The sequence below is a fragment of the Camelus bactrianus genome, chromosome 22 (assembly GCF_048773025.1).
Source record: "Camelus bactrianus isolate YW-2024 breed Bactrian camel chromosome 22, ASM4877302v1, whole genome shotgun sequence".
In the NCBI taxonomy this organism is placed as follows: Eukaryota; Metazoa; Chordata; class Mammalia; order Artiodactyla; family Camelidae; genus Camelus; species Camelus bactrianus.
In genome coordinates, this window is record NC_133560.1 from 31,515,964 (window position 1) to 31,527,738 (window position 11,775).

At 60.2% G+C, this 11,775-nt stretch overlaps 1 protein-coding gene across 4 annotated transcripts; it reads right to left on the minus strand.

Annotated features, from left to right (window-relative positions):
- Positions 1–381: 381 nt before the first annotated feature.
- Positions 382–3,321, minus strand: LOC105078346 (neutrophil elastase). Of its 4 annotated transcripts, none has more exons than XM_074351377.1 (5): positions 3,078–3,321; positions 2,041–2,197; positions 1,656–1,827; positions 846–1,076; positions 382–691 (listed from the first exon to the last, which is right to left on the minus strand). In XM_074351377.1, the coding sequence occupies exons 1-5, from the start codon at positions 3,214–3,216 to the stop codon at positions 485–487; spliced, it is 906 nt and encodes a 301-aa protein (XP_074207478.1). In that variant the 5' UTR covers positions 3,217–3,321; the 3' UTR covers positions 382–484. The 4 variants fall into 4 exon arrangements, with proteins under 4 accessions (XP_074207478.1, XP_074207479.1, XP_074207480.1 ...); XM_074351378.1 differs by having other exon boundaries at positions 1,686–1,827; positions 3,078–3,314; XM_074351379.1 differs by lacking the exon at positions 3,078–3,321 and adding an exon at positions 2,524–2,590 and having other exon boundaries at positions 1,686–1,827.
- Positions 3,322–11,775: the final 8,454 nt, after the last annotated feature.

Consider the following 11,775-nt stretch of genomic DNA (forward strand, 5'->3'; position numbering starts at 1 on the left):
GGGCTGGAACCCAGGCTCCTGAATGCGACGTCACACTTCTCTGCACCTCCTCATCTGTAAAACGGGGCCGCGAGGGCTGGAGACAGGAAGGGATGCGTGTGCACTTGCGGGGACGCAGTGGTTTCTGTGCCTCGTCAGCACTCGGCAGACTCCTGCTGCAGCGCTTTGTGTTCCCGCCACCTGCAAAGCTGGTTTAATTATGCTTTACAGGAGGGGGAACCAGAAACCACCACTAGCATCCTTTTGTGGAGGGCAGGAAAAGGACTTCTTACCCCAGTGCCCTGAATTTGCCTCCACCTGGTGGCAGCGTACTCGTGCCATGCCCAAAACATTCTCTGGAGGACTTGTGACTTCCAGGTGTTCAACCAACACACACCCAGATATTCTACAAAACAGAGAGCTTTTATTGTGACAGATGCTGCGTGATGCCATGTGGGAAGGGCTCAGCCAGGGGCAGGTTAGGTGGGTAACGGGGCAGCCCTTTCTAGGGGGTTCTGCCCACGGGGTTCCTGGGGTGGAGAGGGGGGTGGTCACTGCCCCCATAGCGGCGGATGATGGAGTTGATCCAGTCTGCGAACGTGGCGACGGAGGCAAAGGAGTCTGGGAAGAGCCCAGAGGCGCAGCCCCCCCGAATGAAGGAGTCGATCCCCTGGACCAGCCCGTTGCAGACCAGGGGCCCGCCGGAGTCCCCCTGCGGAGTCAGACAAGTTTGGGAAGCCCTGCCCTCACAGCCCCACACACTGCCCTTCAGGATGGGGATGTCTTTCCAGGGGTCTGGCTGCAGTCCTGGTTTCTGCAGCCTGGGTGGGGATGGGGTAGGGGTTGGGGGGACACAGGGTACCTACAAAGCAGATGCCAGCTCGCCGGCGTGGCACCAGGGTGCACACATTGGCAGGGCGGCAGAGGGCCGTCACCACGGTCACGTTGAGCTGCTGCAGGACTCGAGCTGCCGGCTGGTCCGTGCCTAGCTGGCCCCATCCCATGGCCAGGCACTGCACCCCGTCGCCCACGCCTTGGTCCTGGGCAGGCAGCTGGGCCACCTGCACGTTGGCGTTGAGGGTGGCCGCCCCATTGAGCTGCAGTGGGGGAGACGGCAGTGGCACGTCACGGGGGGGGCGGTGAGCGGCAGCCCTTGCCTCTCTAGGCCCCGGTTTCCCTGCCTGAAGTTCCATCATCGTCCTGAGATACTGCAGAGAGGGGCGCCCACCCTGCAAGATGCTCCCCACCCTGGGCCTCGGTTTCCCCATCTGTAAGGTGGGAGCGGCCACTATGTCTCTGGGTGGCCCTGGACGTGTCTCGGGTGCAGTAAACAGCAGGTGCAGCGGCGGGAGGGCAGGTCGCTCCCTCCAGTCTCCCGCCCACCAAATGTGGGGGATTTTGCCGCATTTCACAGAGACGGAGACTGTCCCTGCCCTTGGCCAGCGGGCACACAAAATCACAGTGGTGTGTTGATCGACAGCTGCTCCGAGCTTCCCTGCTGTCATCTCTGATCTCTCAACAGCCCTGCAGAGGGGCGGGGGTTACTTCCTGGTTTTACGGAGGGAGAGACTGAGGCACAGAGAGACGGCGGGGAGACACCAGGTCTGCCCCCAACATGTCCCCCAGCCCCCTGCCCCTTCCCTGCCCTCCGCAAGCCTCCCCCTGCGCCTTTGCACCTGCCATGGCTGCCCCCAGCTGCCGCGCACCTGGAGAACCACGATGTCGTTCTGCAGGCTCAGGGGGTCAAAGCCGTTTTCAAAGACCCGCCGGACCCTGAACGTCTGCCGGGTGAGCTCACGCCGCCCCAGGTTATGGGCCCCCAACACCACGCGCACCAACCGGAAGTTTCTGATAGGGGGGACAGGAGGTGATTGGGGCACCCTGGGGTGGGAATCGGTAGAGAGACCCCCCCCCCCACCGGGAGCAGCAGGACCTGCAGACCCTCATGCCTGTGCCGGAAGATCCCCCAACCCCGGGCTCAGGAGGGAGGTGGCAGTGCCATCCTGGCCCCACGCATGGTGGGCGGGCTGGAAACAGGGTGGGGACGCGGGGGACACTCACAGGCCGTTCAGGCAGTGTGCCGCTGACAGGACGAAGTTCCGTGAGATCAGAGTGGCACCACAGAAGTGGCCTCCACGCCGCTGCAGGGACACCATGAATGGCCACGCATGCGGCCGGGCGGGCTGGCCCCCCACTATCTCTGAGGCCAGCGCGGGGCCTGAGGACAAGTGCCGTGCGGGCAGTGAGTGGCGCAGGGAAACCCTGCCCTGGGCCAGCTGGCCCTGAACCCCCACTGGGAACCCACTGGGTGGAGAGGGGGCCTGAGCGGTCCCGCTGCCAGGGTGCAGCTGGATCTGGACTTCACTCTCTTGGAGGCCCTGAAGAGTGCCCAGTGACTGCCCCTGTTCAGACCTCACCACTCAGACCCTCAGTCTCCTCCTCTCCCAGCTGTCACTCCCCAGGAGGATGAGGGGGCCAAGAAGGGTCCAGGGCAAGTGGGGAGGCAGGAATGGATGCCCAGGGACAGGCACGGGCCCCACTCACCGCCCAGCAGCATGGCCAGCAGGACGGAGGCGAGGGCAGGGCTGGAGGGTCTGCAGCTCTGGGTCATGGTTGGGCGGGGGCTTTGGTGACTCTGCCCCCTTTGCCCACCCTTCCCTCTTATAGCCCCCATGCCCAGAGGCCGTTGCAGTTGCCCCACGGTGGGGCCAGGCGCCCCCACTTCCTCTCCCCATCCTGGGGATGCAGGGGACGAGGTGGGTGCTGGGAAGAACGGTGGGGGCAGGACCAGTGCCAGGCGGGGGCTGGCTCGGTAGGGTCACCAGACAAGATCCGGGACGCACAACTAAACTGGGCTGTCAGATAAACCTTAGTTTTCAGGGTAAGCACATCCCCAACATCACACAGGGTGTGCTTATCTGCAGAGTGAGTCTTCATCTGACACGCAGAGTTAACTGGGTGCCCTGTATTTTTCCTAAATCTGGCCACCCTAGGCCCAAAGGACATTGGCTGGGTCCCCCCACGTGCCTCAGTTCACTTGGAGCCCTGTAATAGCAGCCCCCACGTGTACCCAGGGGGCCTCCCCGTGAGTCACCTACCCAGGGTCATGGTGGGGACTTGAATCTTCTTCTCTGAGCCTCGAGTCTCCCTCCTGGTCTTGATTTCCAACCTCTCTCTCTCTTTTTTAAATGGAAGTCCTGGGGTTTGAACCCAGGACCTCATGCATGCTAAGCACATGCTCTACCACCGAGCTCTACCCTCCCCACCTCCAAGCACTCTTTGGTTGTTGCTTACAACGGGAACTCAGACTCTGGCGGCCCTCAGAGGTTCTGGGAAAGGACCCCTCCCACCCCACCCCACCCCTTGAGCTTCACTGAACCCCCTTCCAGCCTGGTAAGAACTCCTGCCCAGGCCTGGAGGCTGGACCATGGAACTCCACCCCAGCTTGAGAGCTTCAGCCTGGACCTTGGAGGAATTCCTGCCGAACAATGAAGACGGGGTCCCCCGGGCCAGCCCCCAGCCGCCAGCCCCCAGCCCCCAGCCCTGTGGCCCCTGTCCGCTTCCTGCCTCCCCCAGGGAGCTCCAGCTGCAACCATAGCCAGTTCTGTCGCAAGAAGCAACGTTCTCCTGGCTGGGAGCAAGGTTCAGGGGAGGGAACCAACGGATCCATCTGCAGGAACTGGAGAGCAGGGGCACCCAGGGACACCCGGGGTGGGGGTGGGGCTGGGGCTGGAGTCCAGCATGTTCCTGGGTAACCCCCCTCAATGTGTGGCTACAGGCAAGCAAACCCCCATCTCTCTTGGGCCCTCCCGGAGCCTAGCACACAGCAGGCACTCAATGTCGGCCCTTCACCCCTCCCTGGGTTTGGGGACATCAGCCAGCCCTGCCTCCCTCCCCTCTTAGCGGGGTCCCCACCCTGTTGAGTTAAAGTTGCCATAGAGCACTTAGTAAGCACCCGCTGTATACACAACCATCTCCAATCCAGGGGTGGGGAAGAATGGAGGAGGCCGTGTCTTTGAGGGATGTGCCTCCCAAGAGAACAGATTTAAACAGAGCTGTATGTATTGAGCACCAGCTGTGTGCTACATTCTCGCATGTCACAGGGGTTAAGCATGTGGACCCTGGGCTTGTATCCTGGAGTGGCCACTTGCCCACTGCAGGATTTCAGGCCACAGACTTGGGCCCTCTGTGCCTCAGTTTCCTTCTCTGTAAAATGGGAGTTACAACAATAGTCTCCATCTCTCTGGACCGTCCCGAGGATTACAGGAATGAAGCTTTGTCAAGTTCTTAGATAAGAAAGCGAGACCTTGAGGGTTTGTTATCCATTAACCACCTCCTGGAGGGCCGGAGGGTGTGGTGGAAACTACCTTGTGGGGTGGAGCCAGGCATCTCTGGAGGGAGCATTCTGGTTCAGGATCGGAGCAGTGTTGCCCTGAGTGTCTTCCCCCACTGCCTGAGGCTGGGGGACCCCTGCTCTCCACAAGGCCTCCCAGGTCTGAGGAACATCCTGCTTGTTGTTCCTGTAGGTGTGTTGCTCCCTGAATCTCAACAACCCAGCCAACCTCCAGCAGACTCACCCAGGGTCCCTCAGGACCCCCACCCTTAGCTCCCCATCCGGGGTCTGACCTTTGCTGGGCAGAACTTCCCTCTGACTCATCTTTCTCAAACACGCACACACACACTCACTCACAGAAAACAGAAAACACCCAGGGCGGCTTTCTTCTGGGTCCTCCTTTTCCCATCAGTGGGCTCAATCCAGCACTCCCTCCAGCAAACCTCATTTACCCCCAGTGCTGGGCGTGAAAAGGCCCTCGGCTTTTTATAGAACCCACTTCCCTGCCTTGGGCCTCAGGGACTTCCCAGCGTCCCCCTGACACTGATGAGCACACACTTCCCAGGAACCCAGCCGGCCAGTCTCAGCACACGCTTGCTCCTGGTGTGGCTGTAAACGGGTCTCAGCCCCTCCCGCGGGTGGCCAGCGGAGGTGTCAAAGGGTTAACTAGAGGGGGCCGGCCCGGGAATCCGCGCTCTCGTTGGGATTTGTATGCTGCCACCAGGTGGCAGCAGAGTAAATCAATAACGAAAGAGCTGCCTTCCACTTCTGGTGAGTCAGTCCGCCAGCCTCTGGGCCCCTCTCCCTGAGCCTCGGCTGCCTCATTCCCATGGCCACTTGCCCTCTCCACGACTGGCTTGCCAGTGACCCCTGCCTCTCCTCCAGACACCGGTCCATCCCGTGGCCCAGCACACGCCGGCCCTGCCCCTTCCCCACACCACGTGCCTTGCTGCCCTTCACGCCCACAACCTGGTCCTGACGCAGGACCTTCGCATGTGCTGCGCCGCGCCTGGCGGCCCTTCTTTTGTTCCCGTTCAAGCCTTGGGAGCCAGCTCAGGCATCGCCGCCTCCTCCAGGAAGCCTTGCTAGTAGTCCTTCTGCCTGCCCCGGCTGGATCAGGAGTCCCACAGGCCCTGGACACCCCACCTTATGACCGCCTGGACCTCGAGCGGCCCCTGCCTCCAGGGCCAGGGTGGGGCTCTTTGGACAGTTCTGGGAAATGTCTGGTGACTCAAATCTCCAGATGGGGAAACTGAGACACAGAGATGGATAGCAACTTGCCCAGGGTCACACTGGCAGGGCTGGATTAGAACTCATGTCTGTGGGCTTCTGGGAGGGTGGGATCCACTGTGATCTGGGCCCTCCTCCCGACTCCAGGCCTCTGCTCCAACCCCCATCCCAGTTTAGGGTTTGGGGACTGGGATGCTGAGGCCCCTGGGCCATTCTCTCCTGCATCTCCCTGTGGGAAGGACACACAGGAGGCAGGGGGCGTGTTTCACCTTTTATTCTCGGCACCATGGGGCTGGGCTGCCTGGGTCCCGACAGTCGGGCTGGGGGACTTGGGGGCGCAGGCATGGGAACAGACCTGCCACCTCTGTCCACAGCTGGGCCTCAGTGCTTGCAGAGGTCCAGTGGGAGGGGGTGGCTCAGGGGTCCTCACTTCCCATGCTGCTCAGCATGGAGCGGATCCAGTCTACAAAGAAGGAGACACAGAGAAGTCTGGGAACTGGCCGGTGGCACACTCCCGGATCACGAAGGAGTCCACGGCCTGGAGGGACCACCTGAGGCCCCCTGGGGAGGGGGCAGGTTGGTCAGTCACCCAGGCCAGGCCGAGCAGCCGAACCAGGCTACCTCAGGGGAAGGGGCCATTTGGGGGTGAAATGTGTCCAGTCTGGAATTTTCTCACAGGCACGTGGGTGAGACAGGGAGATAAGGCTCCTCTGGAGGATAGTGGGCATTTATTGGCCCCCTGCTGTATACCTGGACCCCAGGTTCAGGGTGTGGCCCCTGGAGTGAGGCTGGGCTGGCCATCCACACCTCCCTGGGGTCCGAGAGGGGGCCAGGAGGAAAAGCCCCCAGACCCACAAAAAGACCACCAGGTACCACAGGAGTGTCCATTCTGTGCCTGGGGGGCCGAGGCCGGTCCACGCAGCCCCCTGTGGACCCTCACAATGGGTGTGCCCACCTTCCCAGGGGAGAGACGGGAGCAGAGCCTGAAGTGGCTCAGCGAGGAGAAGGTGGGAAGGTGGGGTTGGGCCCCCGCGGTCCCCCTCCCATGGGGGTCCCTGCAGCCACTGGGTGCGGGGCCGGGGAGCTGCACATTGGTACAAAGCATTTGCCGGGTCTGCGTTGGGAAACAAAGGTGCGCACATCCTGCGTCCGACACAGAAAGGTGACCACCGTGACACTGAGCTCCTACAGGGCCTGGGGTAGCAGCTGGCAGGTACCCAGGCGGCTCCAGCCCATGACCAGGCACTGTGTGCCATGGGGCAGCATCTAGTGCTGCTGGGGGAGTGGGGCCACTGAAGCCCAGGTGTTGAGGATGGCTGGGCAGTCCAGCTGGAGCAGAGAGTCCCCATCTCCAACCCAAATCCATCCACTGACGATAATCTCGATGTGCCTCCTCTGGGCCTTTGCACATGCTGTTCCCTCCACCTGGCCCCTCCCACTCACCCTCAGGCTCTACTTCAAGGTCACCTCCTCCAGGGAGTCAGCCCTGATCACCCTCCAAGTCCGCCAGGCCTGTTTTACATTCCCTAAGACTGTGAGCCTCCCCTTTGCAGCATGGGTCTCTGTTGCTTTCATTCACTTACAAAACACAAACTGAGCACCAGCTGTATCCTTGGATCTGTGCTAAGCACTGGGGTTCCTACCTCTGACCTCCAGGAGCTGATCTTTTAGGGTGGGAGGGGCCAAGAAGAGGATGGTAAGTTATATAATCAAGGGAAATACAGACCAGTGGTGAACAGTAGATCAAGGGAGGGGATGTCTGTCACTCAAGCAGGGTGAGGGGAGACCTCCTTGAGAAGGTGAGGTTGGTGCTAAGGCTGGGGGGAGGGTATCTGGGAACAGTCTGCCAGGTGGGGGACATGGCTCTCTCCCTATTAGGCCTACACCAGGCCGTGTCCACCCCGGCTCCGAGGCTGGTATACAGTAGGTGGTGGTCTGCCGGCCCCATGGGCCCCGCTCATCCGCCTTCAGGAGGAGGATGTCAGTGAGATTCTCCTGCGGGTGACATTTGTTCTCAAACACGCGAGTGGGGCTGAACCTCTGCTGGGTGGGCTCCGCACGGGGTTCCTGAGGGTCAGAACAGGATTGGCTCCCGACCCCCACCTGTGACCCCAGCTCCGTCCCGAGGGTCAGGGTGCAGCCCCTCAGTGACTCCCCCCGCCGCCCAAGGAGAACCCCACACTGCGTCTGCATCTTGCCCCCGAGGGGCAGACCCCTGGCTTGAACCTAACCCTCCGGGGGGCATCAGGGGTCCCCGTCGGGCTGAGGGGCGGGGAGGTGCCCGCCTGGTTTGGAATGAGAGGGTGGGCCCGACGGAGGAGGCGGTGAGACCAGGGGAAGGGCCGCCCCCCCGCCGCGGGCGCAGGCGGGGCCGCCCCGCGCAGGCGCACTCACATGTTGTTCGGGCAGTGGGCGGCGGTCCGCGGAAGTGCGGATGGATCAGGTGGCCCCGCAGAAGTGGCTCTTGGGGGGGCGGGAGGAGCCGCAGCGACACCATGGAGGGGCGCCAGTGGGGCTCGGCTGCCCTCCCGCCCACGATCCCCGCCGCCCGGGCTGCACGTGGGGACGCGGGGGTCAGCGGCCGTCGCCTCTCCCCGCCCGGGGAGCCCGGACAGGGGAGGGCAGAGCCGCTGTGCGACCCCCACCAGCTCCGGGAGCCCTCGCGCCTCCGTCTCCCCATCTGCAAACTGGGGTCCCCTGGCAGCAGAGAGGGGCTGGCGTCTGCTGGTGGGAAGGGGGCCGAGCCTGCGGCGGGAGAGCCGGCGGCCGGCGTCACTGGTGTCTCTGAAGGCTCCCGGGAGGCGGCGGCGCCCAGGCCCGGAGGTCGGGAGTTTTAGAGGTGGGCGGGAGGAGCTGACAAGGGGACCCGCTTTGTAGATGGGCAAACTGAGCCGTGGAGAAGCCTGGGCGGGATGAGGGCGGGGCAGGGGCCCTCAGCCCCGTTCCTCCTCTAACCCTTGCGTGGTCACCCGCTGACACCGTCACCTGTGCCCGCGCGCTGGCTGAACGTGCGTGCGTTGTGGGCCAGGCGCTATCGGGGAGCTCTGGTTCTGTGGAAGCCCCCCCGGAGGACTAGGTCTTGGCCGTTAGACAGAGAGGGAAACGGAGCCAACATCCTCCCCCTTTCTCACCCCTTTCTCTCATTCCCCTCGCCCACCCTGCTCTGGTCCCGCCTCAGCTCCCCATTGGAGCCCTGAGGGTGCTGGAGTCCCCCCAGAATCAGATGGGCCCTGGCAGACAGATGGACAGACTGACACGTGCCCCACTAACAGCCCAGCAGCATGGCTAGCAGGATGGGGGCGAGGGCAGAGCTGGAGTGTCTGCAGCTTCGGCTTGTGGTCCGGCGGTCCTCCCTGCCTGCCCACCCCACTTTCATAGCCCCAATTCAGGGAGGCCACTGTGGTTGCCCCACACCCGGGCTGTGCGTCCCTGCTTCTTCCTTCCAACTTTGGGGCCATGGGGAGCTAGTGGGTCAAAGCTGCACCCCAGAAGGAGGCAGGGGCTTCAGGGTCAGGCTCTGGGTCCTGCCCCCCCAGAGGTGTAGGAAACTGTCTCCCACTCACCACATGCTGGGGTCCGCTGGACAAGGGGGCAGTGTGGCCACATGGCCCTCAGAGTGACACATGCCCCACCTGCCACATCTCCAAGGGAACACTACTCCCCCACAGGGTCCCTGTGGCCCCAGCAAGGCAGGATGTGGCCAGCATGTGCAGGGGCTGGGGTGTGCCCCACACAGCAGGACAGAAACGGGGGTGAGGGTCTCAGAGCCGTGCCCCTCTTGAGACCCACGGGAACATCTCTCCACCCTGACTGTCTCAGGGGCTCACTTTTCCCCCTAAGGCAGGGTTCTTACCTGGGATGATTCCTCTGTCCCGTGGGGGACATCTGGGTTTGTCATGACTGGGGGTGTTCCTGGCATCGAGTGGGTGGGGCCAGGGAGGCTGCTCCACACCCCATAGTGCTCAGGACACCCCCCCCCCCAGCAGAAGATGACCCACCCCAGCGTCAGCTGTGCAGCTCGGGTTGAGGGCGGAGGGAGGGGAGACCCCAGTGCAGAGGAGACAGTTACCTATTTATGTATTTATTTATAAATGACTCATTATGAAAAATTTAAACTTACAGAAGCAGGAATAGAAGAGCTCACTGAATTTGAGGTTTTTAACTTTTCATTTTGAAACCATCACTTCACACTTACAGACAACCCCAGGATCCCCGGGTTTGCTGCCTTAGGTGCCCCGGTGCCACTGTCCTGCACGAAGGCTGCCTCCCTGATGGACCCGGGTCTGACAGCCGCCTTTCTCTGGGCCAGGGCTCCCCGGGGGTCTCCTCGGCTCTGGGCAGCCCCCCAGCCTCTCTTGTCTCTGGACTCTTGTCCCAGCCGGAGCCCGAACTGGCCAGGCATTCTGTGGACTGGCCTTCCCCGTGGGCTTGTGCAGGGCCTCCGCGCGGAGATGGGGTCCGCGTCCTCAGCAGGAGTCCCACAGATGCTGGATCCATCCCCCACCATGTGACACTTTCCCCTTCGGAAGGAAGGAGCCTCTCGCAGGGGATGTTCGGAGACAGAAACAGCTGGATCTGGGTCTCGGCCCTTGGGGACTCTGGCCAGCCTGCCTGGCTGGCTGCCTCTCCCTCCCTCCTCCCACAGGCATCCACCCCCGCCTGTGCCGATGCATGTTTAAGCCACATCACCCTGGTCCCTTGGGAATGGTCCCCATGTCCACCCCCTGCGGGGCATCCACTGTGGACGTGGGTCCTCTGGGTGTGGCCCTACCACGTACCTGCAGAAACCGGGGCTGCTGGGCCCTTGGGCTTCAGAACTGGTTTTTCTTGTTCAGCAAGAACGTCTCTGCTGATGGGATCTGACACTCCCAGCCAGGCAGGCTGCCTCCCACGCTGGATGCCTCAATTTCCCCACCTGTACAGTGGGCCAAAAATGGTAACAGTACCTCCCCCGGGGCAGCAGCGGAAGGAGTGGACCAATTAGATTTTTGGAGCGTGCTGGGCGCACAGTGAGGGCAGGTGGCAGCCCTCGGTGCCATCACTGCCGCCCTGTCACTCCTCTGCCTGGTCGAGACAGATGAGCACGCGCCTTCCTCAGAGCCAGGCTCTTCTGGGAGTAGCGCGTGGCGGTCACACACCCCTTGCCTGGGTGCACATTCTGCTGTGCTTGATGATTCTGGGGACGCCACTTCCCTGGGCCTCAGTTTCCCCATCTGTTAATGATGGGATGATGTGAACGTGGGGTTAACTTACCTGATACAGGTAAGAACTCAGTTAACCCTCAGCTGATGAAAGGAAACACACACGGGAGCATCACTCAGCTGTGAGAAGGAGAGAAGCCCTGACCCCCGCTCCCAGGTGGACGGACCCCGAGAACACGATGCTCAGTGAGAGAGGCAGACACAGAAAACTGCCTCCGGGAGGCCAGCTGGCATTTCTCCCGTCCCGGGTGAGGCGGGGAGGTCTCCACATCGTCCAGAGCCTTCTGTGTTTCTCTGCGGCCAAAGGTTCACACCCTTTACCCACTTTTTTACTAGTGAGCTCTTGGGTTTTTTCTTATTGACTTTTAGGTGCATATTATATTTATTATATTATAAATATATACATTAAATATAAACAATATTTATACAATGGATTTATTATAATTTATTATATGTTATTAAGTAAATATTTTAAAAATACATGTATAATGTATAATACTACCAATATTTAGTATGATTTAATTTTTAAACTTTTTTTATGGTTTAATTTTTATTTTAATAAGATAATTTTATTTAGTTTAGTAAACTACTATATTTGTTCTATTTTGTATGCTACTTATACAATTATATTTATTGTTTTATATATTACTTACGTAATTATATTTGTACAATTATTGTGTTTTATGTATCATTTATATCATTATATTTATTATTTTATATTTATATTTTAGCTCTTTTCATAGTAGGCTCATTAACCCTGTGATTCAAGTGGCAAATAGTTTAAAGTCAGTTTCCTGGGTGTCTTTTTTTTTTTTTTATTTGATTTCTTTTTCAAATTGGAGGCACTGGGATTGAACCCAGGACCTCGTGCATGCTAAGCACGTGCTCCACCACTGAGCTGTACCCCCACCCCTTCTCTCCTGTCTTCTGACGCTGCTGCACGATACGCAGCTGGTCCTCGGTATCAGCTGGTTCTACGACTGCAGATTCAATCAACCGCAGATCAAGAATATTTGGAAAAGAATTTCCCCA